The sequence below is a fragment of the Paroedura picta genome, chromosome 4, assembly GCF_049243985.1.
Source record: "Paroedura picta isolate Pp20150507F chromosome 4, Ppicta_v3.0, whole genome shotgun sequence".
NCBI lineage: Eukaryota > Metazoa > Chordata > Lepidosauria > Squamata > Gekkonidae > Paroedura > Paroedura picta.
This window is the reverse complement of record NC_135372.1, coordinates 37,421,659-37,449,206: the sequence shown is the minus strand read 5'-3', so window position 1 is coordinate 37,449,206 and position 27,548 is coordinate 37,421,659. Positions and strand designations below refer to the sequence as shown.

The following is a 27,548-nucleotide window of genomic DNA, read 5'->3' as shown; positions in this document are numbered from 1 at the left end:
CACATAGAAGCAAATTTAGCTACATCTTGTTGGGAGGAGGGGGAGCAACGGACACAGAGCTTGGAAAATGAGGCTGGGAACAACCAAAATGGGCTTAATGAGAACTGGGGCATGGGTGGGATTACCACCCCAGAGTGTCAGTGTATAAGAGGATGCATCCCCATGTTTGTTGTTACTTTACCATTCTGCCTAAGCCATCTTTTGGAATCCTTCTGGATTAAAAGCCACAGCAGAAATCAAAGATGTGATCTCATTCTGATGGCATGGATTGAGGAAGAAACGAGTTAATGCTTTAGCTGTCAAGGCAAGTGGAATTGGGATGGTGAGATTTGCAATCCCCTGTGATAGGGTACTACTTCATAGCTCCTGGAGTCCTTGTGGTTGGTTATCATCAAGGCATTTGCTCTTCTTAAGAAACAGCTTTGCTGTAAGGCGCTAGGTATTCAACCTGCCCTGGACTCATCATTACTAAGGCCAATCACAGGATGGGAGAGGAGGAGCTTAGCACTTGGCTGATGCCAACAAACATCTAGATAGAAGCAGGCAGGAACATGAGAGGGATACAATGGGGCTGATGACTGACAGGACATCTCCACCCTGAGCGCTGAAGGCATCACCTGCCTCATTCAGAGTGAGCCAGCAAGTTTGACTTGTTGTGAGTATATTAACCAACACTGGACCTGGAGGAGAGAAGGGGCTTTGAAGTATAATAAGTGCAATATTATTATGCGTGTGTATATGTGTGCATATAAATATATATTTAACATTGCCATTTATTGCACTGTTGCAGTGGTTAGACTGGTTAGACATTTGTCATTAAAAGACCCCTAAACAAGTTTGGAAAGCTTTGCTAAAGTGAGATTCAGCTGACCCAATGGTGATGGTTAGGGAAGAGATTTCTTTGCCACCATCACTGCTGCTTCGTAGGTTTGTGGAAGACTAATCTTGCCTGGCTTTTCCACACTTTATGCTCTGGTTCTCTCCCAACTTGCTTCATGTCCCCCAGCTCCCTGCTATGTTTTGGTTTTACAAGATGGAATCTGCACATGTCATTGAAGTCACATGGAATCTCCTGGAAATCTGTTGGATCCATCAGATGTTGGTGGCATAGCATCCTAATTAGTCCATTACCAATAAAGTGGGATGATCATAGAAATGGGGGGGGAATCATAGAATCCTAGAGTTGGGCCATACAGGCCATCTTGGCCAACCCCCTGCTCAATACAGGATGAGCCTAAATCATCCATAAGTATCTGAGCAGCCAATGCTTAAAGACCACCAGTGCGGTGGAGCTGACCACCTCTTTAGGCATCCTATTCCACTGCTAAACTATGATTTTTAACCCCTGATATCTAGCTGGAAACATTCTATGCATAGGTCCTATCTTCTGCTCCCAACAGGGACCACTCCCTGTTACGTTTCAAATACTTAAAGACAGCAATAGTGTCTCTCTTCAGCCGCCTCCAGGCTGAACATCCCCAAGGCCCTCAGCCTTTCTCCTAGGGCTTGGTCCCCCGGCCCTGGATCAACCTCGTTGCTCTCCTTTGCACCCTTTCAATTTTGTTCACATTCTTGTTGATGCTCCTTTAAGTGAAGCATGATACAGACCTCCTATTTAGCTCCTGTACCAGATTATTAGATCCTCTTGTGCCGCAGAGTGGTAAGGCAGCGACATGCTGTCTGAAGCTGTCTGCCCATGAGGTTGGGAGTTCGATCCCAGCAGCCGGCTCAAGGTTGATTCAGCCTTCCATCCTTCCGAGGTCGGTAAAATGAGTACCCAGCTTGCTGGGGGGTAAATGGTAATGACTGGGGAAGGCACTGGCAAACCACCCCGTATTGAGTCTGCCATGAAAACACTAGAGGGCGTCACCCCAAGGGTCAGTCATGACCCGGTGCTTGCACAGGGGATACCTTTACCTTTACCTTACCAGATTATCAGTTTTCTATTCAGATTTTTTTTCATGCATTGAGATCAATACAATTTGGGACAATGCCATGGAAACCACAGAGTCCTGAGCCAACTAGGATCCTAAGGACTGAAAGTGTAGGGATCTTTGATATCAAGCTTGAGACCATCTCTGCCAGTATATTTACCAGGGAGCTCGGTGGACAATATGCTACTAAAATCCTCACCTTGTCCCTGGAAGGTTATGTACAAGCAAATTCAGCAGTTTTTGTTGGCTTGTTTGTTTTGTACTGGGCTGTCCACAAAAGGATTCAAATATGGAAGAGAGTAGCAACGGTATTGAGGAGCCAAATGTTGTTGGGGTTTTCAAATGATTCAGTCAAGAACATTATCGTGCAGTGCATGGCTGGATGGGCCTGTGAGAACAAGAGTGGCACCATCCAAAGTACATTAAAGTTTTAAATGTTTTGGAACCAGGGCATCCAAAGTAAACTTTTCTTTTAATTGACCTTCACGTAAACAGGTGAACTGAGTCATGTTTTCAAGCTTTTCTTAATTTCTGTAGGCTGGAAATTTGCTGACTTCTTACATTCCATTTCAATATGTTTTTTTTTTTAATGAAACCAGGTTTCCATGGGAGCTACAGAAGAATGCCTCAGTTCAGACATAATACGAAACCATGTTTTGGCCCTCTGTGAATGAGCCTCAGACTTGCACACTCCCTTGTCTCCCTCTCTTATTGTACACTGTGATTTTCCCATCCACCCCGGGTTTGGAGGCTATAACTTGCTATCATATTTGAACTAGGAAGCTACAGGCAACACTTTCCCTCTGAATTCATATTGCAGTTTTACAGTCTAACCATGGTTTGCAGTACTGGTTTGGATGGCAGATGCTAACCATAGTTTTGCTAATCTGAACGTAACGCAAACTGTGGCTTGGCTCTAAATGAGAAAGGGAGGAAGAAATAGCAGTACAGGAGAAAGGGAAAGAGAAGGAGAGAACTCTTTCCCACAGCAGTGGTTCTCAACCTTGGGGTCACAACCCCATTTGGGGTCGCTTGGCCCCTTCCCCGGGGTCATCAGGTTGCTGGCCACGGCGGGCGTCAATGGTGGGTGGTTGGTCCAGCTGGACAAGTGGCCCCTCCATTCTGCCTCCAGCCCCCGAGTGCCTCAAGGAAAGGGCGGGGCCGACGGCCGGTGGAGGTGGCGGAGCCATGGCACTGGCTGCCCCCACGATGCCTCAGTTGTTGTGTGCCTGCGCACACTCATGTCGTGCATGCCGCCACCAAAGTTGGGGTCATGCCACCAGAAAGATTGAGAACCGCTGCCCCACAGGTTCATTTCACATAGCATCAGACTGTTTTTCAACCAAGAATTTGGACTGCATATTCATTGCTTTGTGGAGTGGTTGATGGTGCTTCAGACTCTTAGATGTCAGGAAGCTTTCTGTCCTTTTGGCAGGCTGTCTTGTTACCTGTGAATTGGGTGGAAACAAACAGCTCACTGAATACATCATGTTCCTCCAGTGCTCAATTAACTCCAGCCATTCTAATGAGAATGACTTCAGCTGTTGTTTACGCATACATGGCTACAAAGAGCAAGTCAGTGGCTAACAGCAAGGCTGGTCAGTCGGACCCTCTGAATGGGCTGTATCAGATCCACTTCTCTGCTTCTTAGTGTGTGGAATAAGAATGCATTTTGAGTTATAAATAGTGATGATGCTTCTGCTGTTTTTGTGTTCATATAGCAAGTCTCTCCGTAGCTGTCAGCACTGCCGAGTTTGCATGCATTATGAATGATCGTTTTAGTAAATTGCTTTATAAAATGTTCACATCCAAACTTCTGAGAAGCTTTGCTTATCAAGGATGTGACTTTTAAATCTCTAGGGTGGCAAAAGCTGCTTAAGTTCTCATGGGTTTCAGCGCTGTAATTGTATGGGGTGACAGTTCTAACAAATGCAAAGGTAAAGGGATGTGCATTGATACGCTCCATTGAAATATAGCTAGCGCGTTCCTACTTGAAGCAAATCTAAAATAAATCCTGAGACCCAGTCTCAATTTTTCTGGGAAACTTTGTTTTGAATAAAGGTGATTTTCTTAATTTTGGAGCAAGAGCTCCTGGAAATAAATGGCTTAAGAAGAGATTTTGGATTTTATTTCATCATTTGTTTAAAATGGTTTTCCATGATAGATTCAAAGTAGCAGACTCATGCGCACACACACGCACGCACACACACAAACACACAGAGTAACTCTGAATTATAAATCCTCTTTGCTTGCTTGTGTTCTCAACTCTTGGGGATTCAGGAAAGGTCATCCCATTTGAGGCTCTGTACAATCAGTGTATGGACAGAGGCAGATATGTATAACTAGTCCATAGAATTTTTGAATATCATGTTCTTCTTTCCTGCTGGTGCTGTTTTCTTCATGACCAGCAGGCAGTATGTTATTAAGCAGCTTTTTACAAGAGAAGGAACTGGGTGACTTAAAATGAACTGAATGCTTGGAAGTTCTTAATGCCTGAATTTATACCCAGCATTGTTAAGAACATTAGTGAAATGTTAGATCAGGGCAATGGCCCAGCCAGTTCAACTCTGTGGCCCACAGTGGTCAAAACCCAGGAGTCATCAGAGGTCCACCAGTGGGGCAAGGACTTTAGAGGTCTTCCCACTGTAAACCTCCCCAAGTACCAAGAATACAGAGTATCACTGTTCCAGACATAGTGTAGCATCTGTACATTGTGTCTAACAGCCATTGACCTCTGCTCCAGATGTTTAGCCCTCCTGGAGCTGTCTATGCTTGTAGCCACCACCACTTCTTGCAGCAATGGATGCCACATTAGTTATCCATTGGGTGAAGAAGTACTTCCTTCTATCTTTTCTAAGCCTACATTAATTTCATTGAGCATCCGCAAGTTCTTGTATTATGCGAAAGGGTGAAAAGTGTTCCTTCCTTCTGTGTCCAATGTATAATTTTGTAAACTTCTATCATGTCACTTGTCAGTCATCGTTTCTCCGAGTTAAAATGCCCTAACCCCTTCAGCCCTTTCTTCATAGGAAAGGATCCATCTCCTTAATTATTTAAGTTGCTATTTTCTTCACTTTTTCTAATACTTTAATATATTTTTAAGGTACAGTGACCAGAACTTGTTTTTGTGTGTGTGTGTTTGTTTTTGTCCTTTGGGGCAAGTCCCTATTTATATAAACTTAATGAATAGCATTATGAAATGTAATAGAATTATGGTCATTGTTCTCAACTGGCGCTATAATAAACATTTACATCTCTCACTAGGTCTTGAACATCAGTTAGGCCCTAGTCCAGGATTGCCCCCCACCCAGCAGTTTCTGGCACAGTCACTGAGAGTATCTGGAAACCTAATTTCTTTATTCTGACTTCAACACATATTGAGCCAATCAATGTGTGGGTAGTTAAAATCAGCTAAAATTGTCCTCTAATCTTTTATCTGGTGGGCAATAACAAACTCCCCAGAGTTAAGATTCCTTTTGGACCCATGGTTTGCACCCATAGTGTTTCTGCAAACAAATCTATTTTTCCTAGATTCTCAGTTTTACAGGACTGTATACTTTTTCTGACATACAGAGACACTCCTCCTCTGACCTTTCTCTCCCTATCCATATATAATTTATAGCCAGGAATCACTGCATGCTACTGATTATTCTAATCACACTGCTTCTGAAATGCCCATAATGTTTATATTCTCAGGCATTGAGCATTCCAGCTCCTCCCTTTTATCTCAGACCTGGCATTTGCATACGAACATCTATAATTCCCTAGACACATTAGGCGTGCAACCCTCCTCCTGTGGCCTGTAGGCTTATCAGACAGTCAGTATTGTCACTCTCTCAGCAGCCTGTCCTAATCCATTTCCCTCCAGAACAGTAATAACTAACCCTTCATCTCTTAGTGATGAGCCATCCCAAACCAGAGACATTTCATTGCCCGCTGGCATTCCCCCATGATTTAGTTTAAAAATTGCTCTGCCACCTTTTTGATTTTAAGCACCAGCAGCCTGATTCCCTCTTGGGACAAATGTACAGGTCCTGCTTGTTCCAAAAAGCATCCCACAGCCTAATTTAAACCCATCCTCCCTACACCATCATGTTATCCTTGCATTGAAACTCCTAATTGGTGCCTGTCTAGCTGGCCCTTTACGTGGAACAGGCATAACTTCTGAGAACTCTACCTTGGAGTTCCTGGCCTTGAGGCTACTACCTAGCAGCCTAAATCTTTCCTTCAGGACCACACAACTACATTTCCCCACATCTCTGGTGTCGGCATGTACCATGAGCACTGGCTCTTCCCTAGCACTGTCTGCCAACTTACTCAGAGCACATGTAATGTCCACTACCTTCACAGCAGACTAGCAAGTCACCATGTAGTCAGTACGTGAGTTTGCAACCCATCTGTCTACATGCCTAAGGATCAAATCACTAGCTACTTAGAGTCCCCTCCCTCCTTGTCCAGGGATAGTTCCTTGGTGCAAAAAGATACATATTCATAAGGGGGCCTTTCTGAGGGAACATTCCCTCTTTCTTCAGGATGGTGACCTGTTACCCTTTGACCCTTATGCTCCCTGACACTGTCGGGGCTGCCATTTTTAGAGTGGGACACATCTAACAAGAACTCAAGAGTCTTATCTTTGTGCCTAAATGATTGTCTCTGCTTCTTCAAGTCTATTGACTGGCCTCGAGGGTGTGAACTTGTTCCCTGAGAACCAGGAGTTTCTTGCATCAAGCACATACCCATGATGTCTGTCCAGCTGGTAGATAGTCCTACATGCTGCACTCAATGCAATACACTGAATAGCCCCCAACCCTCTGCTGCATTCTGCCTTCATAATTGCTCTCCCCCCCCCTTTTAAAATAAATGTCCACTTTATGTGGCTCTGTTTATGGAAAGTGTGCTTACTCTTTTAGGGGCGTGAAGAGACTAGTGCCCTGGCTTCCGCACTCAGCTGCTGAATAGTGAAGGGCATGAACTAGTTAATGAACTAAAGCTCATCACAAATTTTGGGTGGTTTGTGCTTTCTGCTGTTTCTGGAAAACAACTGAGGGTCAGGGAGCAGGAAGTAGAATTTTAAATCCCTTTAATCCTCTTTTTTTTTCTTCCTGCCACTCAGCTGTTATTTTAAATGGCACAGAGCCATTTAAATTCCCACTTTCTGCTCCATAATACTTTTCACGGGGAGCAGAAAGCACAGGGTTAAATTGTTCCAAGCCATTTCAACTCCTGTTTCCTGCTTTTCCACACTCACAAAAAAGGCAGGGAACAGAATGCAAGGGCCACGAACTGATACAAATCTGTTTGGTTCATATCATTTCATGGTTCCGGCATGAACCCAACTGCAAAATTGCGTTGCATGCCCATCCCTACTTACCAAACTTATTTCCTTCTTCCTGTTTATTCCCTTGTTCCAAACACTTTGCCTGCTAACTCACAGAGCTGAAGCCTGGTGGTAGGAGGCCTAAATAAATAGCTTGGGCTAGATCAAACCTTCATGCCCAATGAAAGCCAATCACATTCATTAGGAGCTAACCAATCAATGAGGACCTGTGTATCAGCCTCTGGTTCATTAACAATAGGTACTGCTGAAAGGGAGCCACTGAGACAAGAGTTCCTCTCTTTCCCAGGCTGCCTTTCACTTCAAATGCTAATTTAATTTCAAATGTTAATTTAGCCCTTCTAGGCCTGGATTAAAGTGGTCTGTAGCTTTGCCTCAACAGTTACAGGAGGTATCAAACTGCTTGTTTTCTTGTAGGGGGGAACCCCTTCTTTAAAGAATGTATGCATTAGCTTACAATTTCACATTTAGTTTAAAAGTGTTTTTAAAATTCTAGCCATATTTAAACCCCAGCTGTAGTTTGGGGTTTTTAAATTTCCTTTTTCTGTTACAAAACCTACCTAAGGTTTAGCCTTACCTGTGAAGTCACTATCTCTAGGCTCTGGTATTAGTACTTCGTTAAAGATTGTGTTTAGAAAATTGTCAAAATCCAAGCAGTTTTGTTTAGCATCATCTTCCAACAATGGGCAAACCAACACAGGGAAGAAAGGTAGGCGATTCTAGTCTAGCAAAGACATTAATAAAAGATCCTTGGTTATAAACTGTTGCTGGGCAAATTAATCCTGGGGGAAACATGTTGATTTTTTAAAGGGATAAGTCACAGAAACGGTTGGTAAAGGAGATGTACTTTTCCTGAAATTTTGTACGCAAGACATATTTATTTTTTGGACTTGGTCAATATCAAGAAGAGTCATTTGTAGGGTATTGTCTTTGCTTTAATCATTTTCTCCCAATACGTTTTAGCTCTAATACAATCCCACTGCATATTTGTTTGTTTGACGGATTGATTTTTATACCGCTTTCCCATACGGCTCAGGGCAGTTCACTTAAAACATTACAGGGGTGATACGTAGAACAGTCTGAACATATAACAGTCATAATAACATATCAATAATAATCCAACAAATAGAACAACAACTTAGACAAAAACCCCAGGGAGGTCAGGCTGCTTCAGGTCACAGAGGGATGTCAGAGGGGGGACCAGTGGGTGTTGTTGGGTCGGTCGGACTCAAGCAAATGCCTTCTCTTCTCTGCAAAACCAACATCAAATACCCTCTGCTTTCAGTCCAAACTTTTGTTTTTAATAGGGAGTTAAGATTCAGTATCTCATAAATTCTTTAATCTACCCAGCCGTTGTACCACCATCAAGGTGTCCAAGCTGTTAAAAGTTCCCAGCTGAAACTCTCAGCATATCGACAACACAGATAAATCTGGTAAAGGACAAACTAGTCAGGAGCACAAGGATAATAACATCATTTTAAAGTCTTTTTAAAAAATTGTGAGGGCTAGATCCCCCTCCACAGCTGTTTTGGCCCTCAAAAAAGTTGGGGGGAGGGACAAGAGCACTGCACTGTGGGATGGAGCAGGACTGGACCCTTCTGGCAGTTTTAAATTATTTTAAAATGGTGGCCATATATTCTCATGGCAGCCATGAGGGGACCATTGGGTCCAGTTTGACTCTACGGCAGTCGGATTTAGGAGGTGGTATAGAAACACAGAGCAGGCCCTTTTGCCTCCTTGAAATGAATGTTCTTCTTTTGCTTACCCTTTGAGCACTGCAAGTTAGCATGAATGTATTCCCCCTCCCCCTTTTTTGCTGGCACTCCTTGTGTTGCTGCTGCTTTTAATTTCTCGCCGCTAAGTTACTGTAACCTGCTTTGCTTCCTTCCCCGCTTTTCCCCCTCAGAGTCAATCTAAAACCAGAGTGTCACACCCAGCAGACAAGGTGTTTTTGTTTGTTTTCAATATAGATTTACCCCAAATGGGGAAAAGTGAGCCTGTCCCTTTAACGGGCAATTTTTCTGAATGCCTCAGCCTAGTGCCTGAGGACAAAGGCTTTAAAAAATTTTTCTTGTGGGGCCCAGGCGTCCCTCATTTGTCAGAGTTCAGCGCTGCTTGCATTTGTACCAACCTGCAAAGTGACCCTTTAGGTCATAGAAAACCTATCTTCTAAATCCTCTGCTTTTAGCAGTGTTCCCTGTCCTGCCTGGCAGAGGCAGAATGTCCTAACAAGGGCCTGCTGTCCACCTGCAAGACAAGGAATGGGGTCTGATTGGTTATGCTCCCCCCTTTTGTCAATTAAACGGCTCTGTGTGTCTGTGGCCAGGGCTCCTTTGATTTCTCCTAACAGGACTCATTTCTCCTGACACCCCCCCCCTTTGTCCTCTCCGGACAATGGGGGTAGCCCTATTAACTCAGGAGGCCGAAGTCCTGACCCACGTTGGCTGCTGCTTCTCGTTCTGATGAAGAGGAGTTGTTCTAATATCCTTAATGCTGCTGTTGGCAGTCAGAAACAGATTCCATTATTGTCGATCAATGCAGCCGCCGTGCGGGAGGGGAGGGGAAGGGAAGGGAAGAAGGGCGGGGAGGGGCGCTTCCTATTCACAGATTGATCAACCTGCCGTTGCACGAGCAAATGCATTGTACGAAAAGCTGGGATGCTGTTGTAATAATAGCTGAAGCAGGGAAGGGACCGGTGGCCATGCAAGTCTCTTGGGGCGTTATAGAGCTTTAAATAGTCTTTACTCTTTCTTTGGGAAAAAGGGGGGGGGGAGTGAGGAACACAAAACTGCTGAAATCTTAGTGACTTTTCCCCCCCTGAAAAGGAAGACCGTGATATGTTACCATGTTTTGTTTTTAATGTGCATGGGTGACTTGCTGATCTGTTCTCTGCTTTGGAGTCAGTTCCTTTTTGTCTTCCCGTTTCCTTTATATTTTCAGATACTCTTTTGTTGTTTTAAGATACAGGCCACCACCCTCCATCACATTGTTTCGGGTCTTCCCAATTAAGCTGAGAAACTGGCACCCAATCTTCTCTCTGGCTGCCACTCATGCTTTCTTTATCAGAGAGGTCAGTCAGCTAGGGAGTTAAGAATTAGGCCTTTCCCTTTTTCTCTTTCATTTCATCCAGTCCCGTCAAAAACCTAAGTACTAGCGTCCCAGAACCAACCACATCTTCCCACCCTCCCTTATCTGCTTCATTCGGCCATTGTCTTCTGTATGGAAAAGTTTTCTGGCTGGAGAATGAGTCTCCTTTCTCCCGGAGACGCAGCCGAGTGGCTGGATACCTGCACGGAAGATGAGAGAAGCCTTCTGTCATTTCTCGGTACGGTAGGCTTGGAATAAATGCTACTTTCATATGTTTTCTTGGCAGAAGCTTCTTAGATGGATTTCTCTTTGTTGTTGTTCAGGAGCCATCAGAGGAGTGAATTTTAGCATGCTTTGTAGTAAGATGTGAGTTTTTCTAGCTCCGTTGCATGAAACTTAAAGTATCTCTTAAATCAAATAGGCAAAAATCAAAGTGACGGGCGTATTTAATACTTCATTGCTTGCACAATTATTCTACTTAAATAACTGTATTGTTCTGTTTTGTGTGCTGGCATCCAGATCAGTTAGCCTGTTGGAGCCTGAGTGCCTTGACCTTATTCGCCTGAGAATTTATTTTGTTAACTGATACATGAAATAAAGTACCTGTCACACTTCTCCCCTCCCCTCCCCTCCCCATAACAGAAACTGAAATTTCTGAGAGACCCGCCTCAAAATACCGAACATTTTACTTCTCTGGTGTTACATACCTCTAAAGACTTGAGGCTATATGCAGAATAAAACAATAAAGCAGCAGGTAGTGTAGTGAGTAGGTTTACAAGAAGGAAACAAAGTCTGTCTGGCTAGATCAGACCAATATTCACCTAACTTCAGTCTGTTTGCACAGTTAGCCAGTCTGGTACTTCCGGGGACTCAAGAGCATGTTCCTGTCATTTCTCTCCAGTATCTGTTTTCCAGAAGTGTTCCAGAGACCATTAACTAACATAGCTGATAGCAACCTATGACCTATGAATTTGTTTTAATCCTTTTCAAAACTTTTTTCAATAACTTCTCCTTTGGAAACTTGGTGCATGAAGGTCTCCCTACAGTGTGGCTTCTGAGAGTGTAGTCATCTGTTTTACGGCTGGATTTCAAAGTGACTCTTGTGGATGCACACCTGTGACATATATTATGCATGCATGTGGTACAGCATGCAATGAGGGTTTGGTGGTTTGCAAGGAAGTTGCATGGATGATGCTTCCCCCTTCACATTAAACAAAACCTTGAAGGAAAGACACTTCTTTTTTTGTGAAGTGTTACATCAAGGGTGACTGAGACCAGAAAAAAATCTCGAGCTTTTGGCAATACAGTGAGAGGATTCTGCCTGTATCCGACCACTCCACTGAACAAAGTAACCTTCCTCCAACTTTACACGGCTGTTCCTCCAACCAATAACTGCACATGCTAATTTTGTCTTATCTTTTAGACTTTTAATGGCAACTGTGAATTACTTTTTAAAACATTTTGACTGAGAAAAATACTGTGGGGAAGATAAATCTTAGAAATGGCTAACTGTTTACCCAGTTTGGGCTATACTATCAAATGCAGGATGTCAATTTAGAGAACACATTTGTTGCATGCTTAACTTGAGGCATTTCTGGTTCAGTACCAGGCAGTTTCAGTTAAAAGAATGTCAAATTCCATAGTTGAGACAGACTTCTGCCTTATATTTTGGAGATTTGATTTTACTTGAGGCACACAGTATTGGCAGCACTTATGAACCCATCAAACCACTATGGTCATATTTGGATGCTCTGTTTAATTCAGGTCCCCCCCCCAACTCCTCAGATTAGGTGGGTGACAACTCAGGAGAGGGTCTTCTCAGTAGTGGCATCAAAACTCTGGAACTGCCTCTACATGAACTCCCTGTGCAAGAGCCAGCTTTGATTCCCCACTCCTCCACATGCAGCCAGGTGGGTGACCTTGGGCTTGCCACAGCACTGATAAAGCTGTTCTGACTGAGCTGTAATATCAGGGCCGTCTCAGCCTCACCTCCCTCCCAGGGTGTCTGTTGTGGGGAGAGGAAAGGGAAGGGGACTGTAAGCTGCTTTGAGACTCCTTCCGGTAGAGAAAAGCGGCATGTAAGAACCAACTCTTCTTCTTCATGGGGATTTGTGCGTTTTCTTCTACTGGCATGTTCCACCAATGGGTGAAGACTATTGTTTCACTTGGTGTTCCTTCAGTGATCTCTTTCTGCCGGCCAAGGTTTTATTCTTTTTAGGTTTCTTTATGTATTTTAGATCTGGTTTTGTTTTCATGAAGTGTTTGTAATTTGTTTTAATGATCTTTAAGATGTGGTTTTGATTATGTGTGTTTTAATTTGTTGGCCACGTTGATGGGCCTTGTGTGGGCAAAAAGGCAGGGTAAAAATTTTGCAAAATAAAATACTGAGCTATGCGGACCAGTGGTCTGACTCAGGAGAAGGCAGTTTCATGTGCCAGTCTAAGTGTCACTGTAGGGAAAGGCCGCAGCTCCACAGAAGAGACAGTGTCTTGCATGTAGAAGATCAAACCCAATCCCCATTCTCTGCTTGAGACTTTGGGCAGTCGAGGACAGCTAAACTCATGGGCTGACTCAGCAGAGAGAAGCTTTACCTACTCATATAGTAACTGGCCCAACTTCACTCATTAAGCTTAATATCTAAAGGGGGATTTGAACTTGACTCTTTTCTGTCTAAAGCCAATAATTGTACCTTTCAAACTTGCACTCCAACAGTAAGCTAACATTTACTTTGGTAAGTCTCGTCACTAGCATAGTTTTGGGCTGTGACTAGCCAGCCAAAATCTAGCAGAACTTTATGCCTTGTGAACTCTTAGCAGCTTGTTTGGTTTTAAGAGTGATTTTATTTATAGAAATATATCACCATCTTAAAGGTATGCGCTGCTCAGGAAAACATTCTTATCAGATTAATGGTTTACTTTAGAAACTGGTGCAGTGTTTTTTTTTTTCTTCCCCCACTGTAAATTGAGGAAGTGGTGCGAGGGATTAGGTAATATACACAGTCTCGTTCCATTTCTTAATGGTCTTCTTCCATAAATTCCTTGCTTTGATTTGTGCGGAAGCCTGTAGAGCCAAAACTAATGGTAACCAAGCTGAAAGTTCCTCTAAGGAGTGCTGAAATGGATGTAGCTGTTTCCAGCAAGTAGGTGGGGGAGAGAATATTCGCATTTACAATACAAAGCCTAAATTAAACGTGGATAGGTGGCCTTAGCTTGTTCGGTTGGAGACCCAGTTTAGGTCCTGGTATGGTTCAGACATAACAACAGTGCATGTTTTGCCGCTATTCAGACAAGTCCGATAAATCCCCAGGCTTGTGTCCCTCCCTCCCTCTCCATGCATAGCCACCCAATTTATTTAACTCTGGCTTGGAGTCTGAGTTTCAGAGGAAGTGAGAATTGTAATTTGCCAGACGCAATGTAATGGCAAATCATGGTTTGTTGAGAAAAGCAGCACTAATTATCCCACTTCACTCACATGAAACCAAACCCGCAACTCCTTCAGGGCTGTACGTGTAGTGAAACCTGCACTTGGTTACTTCTGAAACCTGTCATAATTAGGATTGCCAGCTGTGGGCTGGGAACAGGGATATTAGCCTCCAGGTAGGACCTGGGGGTCCCCCAGGATTACAGCTCATTTCCAGACTACAGAGATCAGTTCCTCTGGAGAAAATGGATGCTTTGGAGGGTGGATTCTATGGCGGAGGTTCTTGTGCTCCATTCCCCTAATTTCCAGGAGTTGCCCAAACAGGAGTTGGCAACCCTGTCCCCCCATCCCCTGTCAGGGGGTGGGGTGAGGTAGGGACACCTGGCAACCCTGGTTGGGAAATTCCTGGATATTGAGGGCAGGGAGCTCATCATGGATGTGATGCCATATAGCAGGGGTGGCCAAACTGTGGTTCTCCAGATGTTCATGGGCTACAGTTCCCATGAGCCCCTGCCAGCACATCTGGAGAGCCACGGTTTGGCCACCCCTGCCATATAGAGTCTGCCCTCTGAAGTTCCAGGGGAACTGATCTCTGGAAATCAGTTGTAATTCTGGGAGAACTCCAGGCCCTACCTTCAGGTAGGCAGCTGTATGCTCCCTGGTTTATATTTCCTGAACTAAGTTAAGAATTACCTATGAGTAAGAAAAACTTCTGACCATAAACATAGTTTTAGAAACGGGCTCATAATCCACAAAGGTTTTTGACCATTTGCTCAGCTGATTTTTGTACTTGTTGCAGAGGGTCCAGGCAAAGCAATTTGGGATAGCCTCAAGATTTTTTGGAAAGGTGTGGGACAAATTACATGCTTGTAAAGAGCCAGATTCCTAGTTGTCATCAACCAAAAAACTCACATAACAATTGTATGCCCTGTGCATCAGTCACTTCTTTCTTCTTTCCCATCTCAATCTTCTTTGACTGTGTACTTTTTGACCATTTCTGCACTGGAGGCCTCATACCAGGCTGCAGGCTGCAATTTGAATGGGGGCAGGTTGCCCTTCCTCTTCCTGCTCCCACACAGGGGAGCATTTGGCCTGGTGCATCTCATCTGCCCAGGATTTTTGCTCCCGCACGGACCTGGGGCAGTGAAGTTCCCAGCGCGGAAATGATCTCCTCCTCTGGCATTCTAAGGATTTTTCTCAATGGTTTGAACTCGAGCTTGTTGCCCGTTGCACATCTCTCCTGGCATGCCCCTGCTTCCTTCTGGATGTGCCATTGGAAGCATGAAATGAAGCACTGGAACCCCCAGAATTAATTAGAAGAGCTTTGGAAGGCATGTCTAAAAAATCGACCACCACTTCCTGAGGACTAAATGTGACTCCTGACTTCCAGCACAGCTTCTTGCTGGGGCTTGTCTCCACGATATGACTGAAACACCTGACTTCAAGCAAACCCCTGCATGCATAGCTTGTACCTGGAGAGCTACTGGGATATAGCATTTTAAAAAACAAGGCTATGAAGAAGGAAGTCTGTGGTTTTAATCTCAATTTAACTTGGAATTCTGAAGGTGGTTTTAAGCAAACTGTTGTTGTTGGTTGCAAAGTCGTGTCCGACCCATCGCAACCCCATGGACAATGATCCTCCAGGCCTTCCTGTCCTCTACCATTCACCAGAGTCCATTTAAGTTCGCAGCAACTGCTTCAGTGACTCCATCCAGCCACCTCATTCTCTGTCGTCCCCTTCTTCTTTTGCCCTCGATCGCTCCCAGCATTAGGCTCTTCTCCAGGGAGTCCTTCCTGCCTTCTCATGAGGTGGCCAAAGTATTTGAGTTTCATCTTCAGGATCTGGCCTTCTAAGGAGCAGTCAGGGCTGATCTCCTCTAGGACTGACTGGTTTGTTCACCTTGCAGTCCAAGGGACTCGCAACATCAGTCTCTCACCTGCAACAGGAAAATAAGACTGGCTTATTTTATTGGGCTGTTGTATATATTTCTGAGAGAAAACATTATGAGGAACCGTGAACGTTCAAAATGCAAAAAAATAATGCTGTGTTATTGTTATAACTCATCTAGGAAGAAGGTATGTTATTTCTATGTAAACTGTGAGTTTCTGCCAGGTGTGAATAGTTACCTGATCTTGTTTTCAATTGACTAACCCCCCTGGATGACTAAGCAAAACATCTTTAAAATATGACTGTGTCATTCTGTGATGTTTATGCAAGGGGAACAGGTGTGTATACAGAGGGGCTGGGGAGGGGAGGCAAGGAATCTCCTTCATATCTAGGGTCGCCAGACCTTGGATGGGAAATTGCTAGAGATTTTAGGGGTGGAATCTGGGAAGGCTAGGGGAGGGGTGAAAATCAGCAGGTCATGGTGCCAGGGAATCCAGCCTCCAAAGCAGCTGTTCTCTCCACTGGAATTACTCTCCATCATCCAGAGATCAGTCTTAATTCCAAGAGGTTTCAAGGCTCCACCTGAGGCTCAGCAAACCTTATAATCACATCCCGGCTGGTACAAAGAGAACATAGTAAAGGTTTAGGGCAGTTGCTGATTCATACAGATGATGTGATCTGCCCCTAAGCCCTTAGCTCTGCTGACTAACTCATGCCGTAAATTGTGGTAATTTAATATTTGAGATGGAGAAGTGCATTGATTAGCTTTTTTCAGCATGTGAAAATAATGCAAGAGCACTATGTTGCGTGTACGGGGTGGAGGCGGAGGAGACGAAGGCAGCAATCTAATTTTGGCCTGGTGGCAGTGCTATTGGTTTTTTACCCAGCTCAGCAGAAAAGCTGCTTTTAGGGCACAGAAGCATCACATGAAACAGTAGTGCTTCCAGCGTGTAGATGCACAGTTAAAAGTAGCCAGGGCTAGGGATGGGCATGGACTGGGGAAATGTGGTTAATGCTGCCTGCTCCTTGCTCCTCAGCTGTTTCGGGCTGTCTTGTGGAGTCTCTTTAAACTTTAAAGGGACTGCAGAAGACAGCCTGAAAGACAGGCTTTAAACACTCTTTAAAGCTTAAAAGAACAGCATAAGATAGCCTGCTCCCCACCACTCAGCTGTTTGCGGGACTTCCCCAGGAAACAAACAGAGGCTTAAAGACACTCAGAGTGCACTATCCACAAATTGCCACAAATCACTTTAAAAGTCCAAAGAAGTTTGTGATGACAGACCAGGCATGAATTTTGGTGCAACCCACAGACAGAGAAATTCATAATGAATTTTGCTTTGTCGTTCAGTTCTTGCCCATTCTTAACCATAGCAGCCATTGAAAACCTTCTCATTTTCCTGTCCCTGATCCACCACCTCTCGTTTCTCTCCTCCAATTGCTCAGAAGCATTTTCCTTCTCTCTTAAGCTCATTCTGATACACATTTCTGAAGCTTGCAGTGGTTCCACCCACCCCAAGGTCACTTCGTTCCAGTTTGTAGATAGATACAGATTTTCCTCTTCTCTTTTTTATCTTGACTGGCTTTGTAAAAGAGCCCAAACTACTCCCCAACTATTGACTGTCTTTTGCTGAGAATTACAAGAGGATCCAGGATTCTGTATCTTCGTGCATGACTCAGCGAAACCCTGCAGACAGTGTTAAATTACTAGAGGTGCTTTGATGATGGGGAGCAATTTTCCAGAGCAAGTGTGAAATAGGACAAACCAAGCTTTATTGCAGTATGGGATGTGATTGCAACTGAGCCTGTTATTTTGGTCCCTTCTCCTCCAAACGCACACTATTTGCGTATGTGTGACCCTTTCCCTATTTTCCCCAAAGGAGAAAAATTGATGGTTGGAATGTTATCTAATTTGCTGTCTGAAGGAGTGTCTTTAAGTTATTAGTGGAGGAAAAAGAACAGATCTTGGATAAAACGAACAGACTCAGCATCGGGCTGGAGAAACTGTTTTGTGTGGGGTTTTTTCTTAAGTAACCCTGAAATGAAGAAATGCCAAAGATCTCCCTTAGTTGTGAAAAAAATACTTGCTTGTGTTGTTTGCTGGGTGACGTTGAAGTATTAGTGAAAGGCATGGATCTCTGTTACACAGTACAGTGGTTTTATCCTGCATGAATAAAGGGGTTTGGGGTCGTCCCCCATGCCCCGCCCCCCCTTTAACAGCAGAGTTTTTAAATGAGGTGTCATGCTCATTTCTTAGTGTGATACTCATGTGCTTTCCAAGGGAAGTTTTTCAAAAAACCTCACAGATGTTACTGCTGTCTTTTGTTCCCCCCTCCCTCCTTTTTGTGTGGTTTGCAAGGTAGTCAGAGAGTTAACATAGTTGCTTACATTTAAAAGAGAAGGAAGCACCCTCCACTGTGAAGCTCTTCACCGTTCAGCAGGATGCCGTTCTCTCCTCCCGCCACCATCATGTTGAATTTTATATTCTTTGAGCCTTCATTGATTTGCCGCGCTGTCAGAGTGGTAAAATCAGGAACTGTGGTCCACCAACTTCACTGGGAGACATTGCAGAAGGTTTTCCTGGTGGGGATTTGTCGTGGTTATCCTTTTTGGTGAAGAAAACGTTCATTTATGGAGCCGGACTGGATGTGCATCTCCTCAGATGGTTACGGATCTGGACAGAGAGGGAAATTCTCTGTAACCGAGGTTGGCTGCTGGGTATCTGTTAATAGCCTGAAAGTAACTGATGAGGAGGATATGCGTTCAGAACGATTGATTGAATAGCTGCAGTCCTCTCCCGGTGCGTTCCCTTCTTGCTCTCTGCAAGCTGTAGAGAGGGGAGGGGGAAGGGGGGAACGGCTTTCTCTGGAGTGGAAGTAGCACGGATCCCAAAGGGGCAGGAGGCCAGAAATGGAAGTTTAAGCTGCATCTGTGTCCAAAAGGAGAAGAGCGGGAGTCAAAAATGCCAGTCTCCAGAGCAATATTTCCCTGCCTTCCTTTTCATCCTACAAGATAACAATGGACTTTTTCTTAGGATGTGGCTTTTCCTATGTGATGCTGAGTGTCTTTTACTTAAGCTGGATTCCTTTAAGCATAGGAGTTTGAAGTGGAGATGGGCAGCACTTGTGATAAAGGTATATATGTGTATTCTCTCTGGGAATGATGTGCATAGAATACATAGAAAATGTGGTAGGACCCTGTCTTGTTAAGGCAGATTTTTGTGATCACAAAGCTGTAGCTCAGGTTGTGCTGGGAGAACAAGAAGAAGATGACCTATATCCCTCCTCCCCCCCCCCCCATCTGCAGAGAGGTTTTATATTACCCACCCTCAAGCAGCTGAACCTTTGGATGCCCATGAGCTACAATTCTATGTGTAAATACTTTGGGAGAAGTCCTGCTGAAGTCTGAACTAACTCATAAGTAAATATGCCGAAGAACTTGCAGTTAGGATTATATTGTGTGCATGAGAATGAACTTTGACCTTGGTCAAATTTGTGTTCAGTGCTGCCTTTATAATTAGGACCTTCAGCTTTCCACAGATTGCCAGTTTTGCTGAATTAACCCTTTGCATGCCTGACTTAGCAGAGTACTTTTAGGTTGTGGGGTAATGTCTGTCAGTTGTGATTTTCCCAGCTGAATATTAAGCAAAGGATAGCCTTTCTGAATTGCCTGGAAATCAAAGATGAATTTTAATTTTGGTTTTTACAAATAGTGGTTAAAATCTTCATAACTTGTAAATGGTGAAAAATGCACCTGCATTGTTTTTTTGTTCTTGTTTTATGTGTGTGTTTTGTGATTGTCTGCAATTTAGGAGTATGATCATTCTCCCACTTTTCTGACCTACTTTCTCTGTCCTTCCATCCTTCTCTTCCTGCACCCAGAAGTCCCAGCAGAGAAGTCTCCTCGCAGACGGAGCATCTCAGGGACCAGTGGTTCAGAAAAAGCCAATCCCATGGATTCATCAAATACATCTCCATTCAAAGTTCCAGTAAGTACATCTTTGTTAAAGGGGAAATATTTTTGTATTTGTTCCAGTAAGTTCCAGTAAGTACATCTTTGTTAAAGGGGAAAGATTTTTGTATTTGAATTCAGATTTGTTGCTAAATAGCCTTTACCAGTTTGGGGCTGAGATCTCATCTGGCTATCAAAAGGCAGATACATTGTCAGAATTTATCATATAAATTGTTTACCGTAGGTTGCACCACAAAATTTGTAATTAAACTGTATGGTAAGGTTTGCAGAATAATTTCTGTGTTACCGCTGGTGTCAGCCTTGGAAGACTTACTTTAAACTCTAGGCCAAATAAAATGTGAAGTTTGACCAGATGATACTTCCTGTTCAGCTTTCCTGCTTTATCACAATATGACTTCTGTGCAACCTGGGCATGAGAAGAGTCCAGTATATACTGGTTCTGAGATTTCACATGGATTCAACCAACCTTTAATTTTTAAAAAAGTGCCAAATTTTGTCAGCTTATATTAACAAAATACTCTTGGGTTTGGGTCCTTCACTTGTCCTGGAATTGTGTTAGAACTCTGAAACCTGAACTAATAACAAACATGGTATGGGAAGAAGCAATCCTAGGACTCAATATGTCACTTCAACAGCAAAAGTACTTGCCTGGGAGGTGTCCGTACTGGCCTTCAGTATCAGTAGTGAGCCCTGATGGTTGGCTGTAAATTACTTGAGTTTGTTATTCCTAATCCCAAAAGCTTGGATTTTCTTTCCAGCAGCTATATGTATTTACTGTAATGGGTCCGCCAAAATTGACAGCACAACTCGTCTTAGATTTCTGTAGGTTTTGAATTATTCTTAATATACCAAAGGAAGTGGACTCAGTTACAGCACAAATCAAGTTAAAGCTGAAGTGTTCTTTGAACAGTACAGCAAATGGAGTTCTACTTAGGAGGGGGGGGGGAAGGGCAGCATTTATTTCCCTGACCTGGATAGGCCAGGCTGCCCAAGCTCTTCAGTTCTTGGAAGCTAAGCAGGGTTGCCCCTGCTTAGTATTTGGATGGGAGACCAGCAAGCAAGTCACCATAAATTAGCTGTGACGTGACGGCAAAAGGAGGGTGGGTGGAAATGTACAGTGTTGCAATACTACTTGGTAAGAAACTATGGGACAGGATCTTTGGTTCACTTAATTGTTGTATGTCTTTAATTTAATGAGCATAATCTGTCTACCCCTCTCATTTGTCTTCCTGTCTCAACATGGCTTTGTCCTCTCTGCTATTTCTTCATTCCTAGTATTGAAAATGGTAGTTTTTAGCTGACCAATAGGGGTTTTTAATTTAATTTTGCGTTGTAACATGGATCACACAAATTACTTTAGAGCAGCTGTTCTAAAAATTAACCAAGCCAAGTGCCCAGTAACAAAAATCTACATAAGGCTGCCAACATTGGAAAAAGAAAGGTTATTCTGCTCAGATGTACAAGTGGCGTTCTTGTACATTAGACCAGGGGTGGTCAACCTGTGATCCTCCAGATGTTCATGGACAACAATTCCCATGAGCCCCTGCAAGCAAACCCTGGTATTTCCTGATGGTTTTGGAAGGGTTTCCTGAACGGCTGGGAGTTAATTAATCTGTTCCACTTAATATTTCTGGTAAGGGCTTAGGCTGAGGAGCTGGCCTCATGACCTAAGTGCCACTCAGTGCTTAACACTCACTCAGGGTGGCTGTCCCACCTCTGAGTGCCTCCTCCTGCAACCGGCTTGCTTGTCCAGCAGCCAGCCCCCCCCACCTTCCGTCCCCCCCCCCACTCCTGACCACCTCCTCCTCCTGCCACTTTCCTCTGAGGCTCAGAGGCTGCAGATCTCTGTTGCATGAGAGCTGCCCCTGCCAGTGAGTTCCCTTTCCAGGGGCCTCCAGCCTGCGGCCTTTCTAGGTCCTGTGGGGAGGGAGAGGCCATCCACAGAGTTCTTCCATCCCGCTCCCCAATCTAGCGGCCATTGTATTCCTGAATCCAACGGGCTTTGTCCCTAGTTTTTAATATATTTTTAAAATTTGTTCAACATTTATTGGGTGATATGACCATCTGTGGTCATGTTGACCTGCCCCCCCTCCCAAAATGACCAATGGTGGCCCTGGAGGGATGGGAAGGGGAGGGGTCTGGAGTAGGAGTATATACAGCTGTGTTTCCTAACCATATTCTGCATGATCACACTACTAGGATTTCTCGAAACTTTCTTTCTGAGGGGTCAGTGGATTGTGTGGAAGAAGTATACAGACACACAGGCATCCCTACTGTACGTAGCTCCACCTTGTACAGTTTTTGCGATATGAGCCTAATGCCCTAGTACACATTTTGGCAGACATCAGACATGTCACCTGGTACATGGGTCTTTTTGATTTTCATGGGGTTGTTCCCTTCTGTTTTCTGCCCTTCAGAAATGACTTTGATTGTTCGATGCTTTCCCATAAATTAACTCTTCAGCTGTCTGCAAGAGAGGTGTGTGAGCTCTTGGGGCTTTCTGCTTTGCCTTCTATGACAACAGTTTTCAGTCGTCTCAGTTGCAGGAACCAAAACATGGACAGACGCAATTCAGGCCAGTAGGGAACTGCTGCCAGGAAATTCTGAAGAAACTCCCTGGAGTACAAGCTAGTATTTTGCACGTGAACTTTAGAATTCCAGCCACATGTTCTGGATACTTTTGAATTCCTCAGATTTGTTTCTTTATTAAACTTGCATCTCCATTCTTGTGTTCTCAGTGGAAATGTTGCTCCAAGTGCACATTTGTGTAGTAAAAGAATCCTGACTACAAATCCTGATGTCTGTGCTAATTAAGCTAGTTCCTAAAGCAAGCTTTTTGTCAGGTTTTCATCCCCCTGTTGGTTTGGAGAGCTTTGATGTAGAAAGGAAGATTTCTGACAATTTCGTGTTGCAACGGAAGTCTAACATCATGTCCTAAAGATAGGCTGCAGGAGGAAATGATAAAAATAGTTCTTAAATCTGTTTCATTTGTTGAGATGGGATTTTCTCATCTTGGTAAAGGCCCATTTCTAGGCAAGAGAGAAATGGGGCATTCTTGAACTGAGATTGGGGATTGGACTGCATTTACCATTACATTAATTATTGTGATGGCTGATTTCAGCGGGCAAACTAGGGTTTGTTATACAGGATTAAGCTTGGACAACGTGTATTCTGTTTCCCCCACCCCACCCTCTTCCCATCGTTTGGAGCTTGGATACTGAAGAATTCCTGTGTCCCAACAAACCACAGTTTGTCCCAACAGCCAAATCATATGAAACAAGCAGTGGTTTATTTCCTTGCTTACTAGCCAGGATTAACATTTTAAAGTCTGTTGTGTCATTTGATTTAGATGCCATGTTAGAAACGAAGAAGGCTCTACTGTCTTAGGTCAGGCTTTCTCAACCAGGGTTATAGGAAACCCTGGAGATTTCTTGATATTTTAAATTTGTTCAAGATTTATTGGGTGATACGACCATATATGGTCATGTTGACCTGTCCCCTCTCCCAAAATGACCAATGATAGCCCTGGAGGGATGGGAAAGGGAGAGGTCTTGAGTGGGAGTATATACAGCTGTGTTTCCCAACCATATTCTGCATGATCACACTACTTCTGGGGTTTCTAGAAGTCTGAAGAATGTTTCAGGGGTTTCTCAGCAGTAAGAAAGTTCAGAAAAGTAGATCTAAGTTATATATTGGGGGGGGGGGGAATGTAACCCTTGGAGTCTTCCTAAAGTGAATTCCTGCAATGAAATATGATGTTGCCACGACATATGAACAGTCTCATAGAGACACGTTATGAGAAAATTGTTTGAAAACAGGTTTGTTTGGAAAGGATATAGAATCATAGAATCATAGAATCATAGAGTTGGAAGGGGCCATACAGGCCATCTAGTCCAACCCCCTGCTCAACGCAGGATTAGCCCTAAGCACCCTAAAGCATCCAAGAAAAGTGTGTATCCAACCTTTGCTTGAAGACTGCCAGTATATATAATCCTTCCTCTTGCTTGTGTGCTCAAATTTAACAAATGGTGGCTACCCAGCTTGTCCAAGCTGAGGAACAGCACATTCAGATACAGCACAGGTGTTTGTTAGCCTCCTCCTCTCTTCTATTTTGGGTCGTCAAACATGGTTCAGATCAAGAGGTCCTGTTCATAGTTGGTATGGTGTAGTGGACATCATGTTAGACTTGGACCAGGGTTTGAATTCTAGCTTGGCCCTAAAGATCACTAGATGGCCTTCGGCAAATCATTGCTTTTCTATCGCGAGAAGCTGTAAGCATAAAAAGAACTTAACCAAATCCTCCTTGAAGGGAAGAGATGAGAGAATAATTAAGTGAGCTGAAATGCAGCTCCTTCATAGCCCTCACTTCCAGGATATACAAGCGTGATGTATTCGCCAGGAACAGATCAGCAGTCTTGAAATAAAGACTTTGGAAATATGTCGCATTCAGGGTTGTTGTTGTTGTTGTTGTTGTTGTTGTTTTTAATTACAGCCAAGCTATTTTCAAAACTCACTTCTAAATAGAGCATTCACTTTGAGTACGTTCTCTGTAGTTGTCTGTCTACACGCCAAACCAGTGTTATCCATAAAGAAAAAGCCACTCGGCTGTATAACTTTTAATGGGCCTTTGTCCAGCATTTGGAATTCTTATTTACGCTTGCATAACGTTCTTCAAATGAATGCTTTTTCTTTTCTTTTTTTGCTGGGGAGTGGAGAAGAGAAGGAAGTCTTTGAATAGCATCTCTGGTGATGTACTTGGGAGCCACTTTGATTTCAGAGGCTGAATATTGATGGGATTCAGTTTCCCTTGCCAATTCGAAGGGCATTTCTGCACACGGGGAATGTAGCATGCCAGCCGCCAAAGGTAGGCGGCATATGTTGCCTGCCTCCAGTGTCTGGCCAGCAGCCAGCTCCCTAGATCCTCCATTTTAAAGTGCAACTTCGGGAATCCCGAAAAGTGAATTCACCACCCAAAAAGGCACGATCCCCCGGTGAACAACTAGCCTGCAACCAGTGGAAGGGAGGTATGAAGGGTGAAATGTGCTATAAGATCCTCAGCTTTGTCCCGCCCTCACTCCTGCCCTCTGTCTCCATTTTCTGTCCAGCAAAGGAGAACCCCCCCCATAATTTTAAACAGCATGAAAAAGTCTCTCCAAGTATCTCTTAAGCTGCCCACTGCCTGCACGCCACCTGCCTGCATAGCGCCCATCTTAAGAGGTGCTGTGGAGCAGTGGTCCCCAACCATTTTATCACCGGGGACCACTCAACGCTGGGGACCACTCACCGGGGACCACTCAACACCTTTTACTGAGGCCCGGTGGGGGGGGGGTAGTTTACTCCTCTACTCTCAGCCACTGCCCTAACGCTCTCTGATCGCTATGGTAATGTTTAAACATCCCTTCAAAATAAGATACAGACACGCAACAACAATGAACATAAGGAACATTTTATTTGCATGGAAATTTTAACTCATGACAATGACAAATCAATGGGAACCCTGAGCTTGTTTCTCTGCAACGAGATAGTCCAATCTGGGAGTGATGGGAGACAATGACACCCGAAGTGTGTTGTAAAGAGCCAGGGGGATGAAGTAAAGGGCCGGGAGGGGGGGAGAAGGCATCCTTCGGGGCCCACCTCCAATTAGTCGAAGGACCACAAGTGGTCCGTGGCCCACAGGTTGGGGATCGCTACTGTGGAGGGCAAGGAGGAGTCCTGAATGCTGTTTAAAATGATGGGGGGGGGAATCTGCCTCCCTTGCTGTGGCCTCCGCTGGCCAGCCATTTGTGTGTGTGTGTGTGGCTTTAAATAACATGGCAATGCATATTCATAGGTCTGAATATTCATTTCCACATGTAAGTTCCAGTTTTAAAAAGGGGGGATAGAACAACAAATCATCGATTGGTTGCCCCATTGATTGACAGGCCAAGGAGCGGTAAGTTAAATAGCGCATCACTCTCTCGTTTGCTTTTTCCCCCACAGCATCTGAGAAGGGGGAAACGCAAGAAGACACTTAAAATGTGGAGGGGAGGAATAGCGTGATTTATTATCACGCTATTGCAAGTAGCAGACGTCTCGCCATTTTGGACACTGTTTGGAAATATCCAAATTTAAGGTTTTGGCTTTTTAGTAAGAGAAGTATTGTACCATCACATTATCTTTGATTTTTCAAGTCCTCTCATTTTTGTTCAGTTTTTGGCTTCACTGGGTCAGTTTCAAGCCTCAGAATCTAGTGGCCAATATCCAAAATTTGGTCAATTAAGGGTGTGGAGGGGACAGCTAGTGTGGCTGAAACCACAAAGTCCTAATATCAGTCAGAAATTTTCATGGCCATCTTAAACAAACCCCTGCCTTTGTAGCCCTTCTAGAATATGGGGCTTCTAATATTGACCCACTTTACAGGGATGTTGTAAAGATTACCAAAAATAGGATACGTTAAAAGCTTGGAGTACTATGTACAAATGCTGAAGCTGTTATCCCTATAATGTGAAATTGTCAGAAAAAAAGCTTGGACAAAGAGGTAGAAGGGGATGGTGGTGTTGGTGGTTTTAATCCACTTTTAAATATTAGACCATTACACCTATTTTAGCAAATCATTTTTCTAACACCATAATTCAGAAGCACCCAGGATATAGGAAGGAAGGAGAGCTGAGGAAAGCAAAACACTGTGAAGCAAAAAAAGAGTCAGTTTGGTTTAGTGGTTAGGAGCACGGACTTCTAATCTGACGAGCCGGGTTTGATTCCCTGCTCCCCCACATGCAGCCAGCTGGGTGACCTTGGGCCCGCCACGGCACTGATAAAGCTGTTCTGACCGAGCAGTGATATCAGGGCTCTCTCAGCCTCACTCAACTCACAGAGTGTCTGTTGTAGGGAGAGGAAAGGGAAGGGGATTGTGAGCCACTGAGACTCCTTCTGGTAGAGAAAAGCGGCATATAAGAACCAACTCCTCCTTCTTCTCCTCCTTCTCCTTCTTCAAATTTAAGTAAGCAGTGGTGCCAATAGTGGGGTAGAAAGAATGGCTAATGCCAGTCATGGTTTAAGAAAATGGTAGAGTTAATGCCAGCTTTCCTTTCCCACAGATACCTGCCAAATTCAGCAGCCCTTTAGATGAGAGCTATCAAAGATCATGCCGAGACAGCCGGCCCCTGAACCATCTCCTTGATTATCTCAAATCATCAAGCACAGGCAGCAGGTGACTCCTCAGTCTGCCTGCCTGCCTGTCTCAGTCTCACTCTTCCCTGCTCCCTCCACTCCTCCATCCATCTAAAGAGGAACCGTGGAAAGTCAAAATGGGCCTGGAAGCCTAGAATGGCATCCCGGAAGAAATCGAAAAGAAGATGTCTAATTTAGAAGTCCCTATGGGCAAAGCTGAAGAGGGAGAGAGAGCTCGCTTCCTCGGTTAGGTTTTCATATCAAAACAGAATTGTTACGAGAAAAGCACTTGTCTGCCTCTTAGCTCTTCAAAGCATGCTAAGTGAAACAAAGAAAGACTCCAGCCAGCCTAATTGAAGGTCAAGCCTGAGTGGGATTTCACTGCTTTTCAGACTTGTTTTTCTATTGCATTCAGTGAGACTACACTCTGGAATATTACAGTCGCTATATGTGGCTTTCTTTCTGGCCTCTTTCTGTCTCTAGGGTTGCCAGCCTCCAGGTGGTGGCTGGAGATCTCCTGTGATCACCTGGAGAAGATGGACTCAGTGGGGATGGTACCACACTGAAATCCCTGTTTTCCCCAAGCCTCCCCCCACCCTCCAACTATCCAGGAATCCCCAACCCAGTTGGCAACCCTACTATCATCTAATCCCTCTGGTCCGCAGAAAGCACATTTTTTTTAAATCTGGGGGAATTTTGTACTGCATGTTCATTTTGTGTTAATAATTTCTACGTTTACATTTTCAAATAATCATCCTGGACGAGC

At 44.1% G+C, this 27,548-nt stretch overlaps 1 protein-coding gene across 9 annotated transcripts in view; it reads left to right on the top strand.

The window, feature by feature from the left end:
* The window catches only part of RASAL2 (RAS protein activator like 2), a 292,197-nt gene that overhangs the window by 186,517 nt on the left and 78,132 nt on the right, over window positions 1–27,548 (top strand). For 8 of the 9 annotated variants that reach the window (XM_077332483.1, XM_077332482.1, XM_077332480.1 and 5 more), the window contains one exon: window positions 19,543–19,649. In XM_077332483.1, coding sequence (XP_077188598.1) covers window positions 19,543–19,649 — 107 coding nt within the window. Of the gene's footprint in view, window positions 1–18,623; window positions 18,796–19,542; window positions 19,650–27,548 lie in introns of those variants that run through there. The other variant, XM_077332484.1, reaches the window with a different exon arrangement.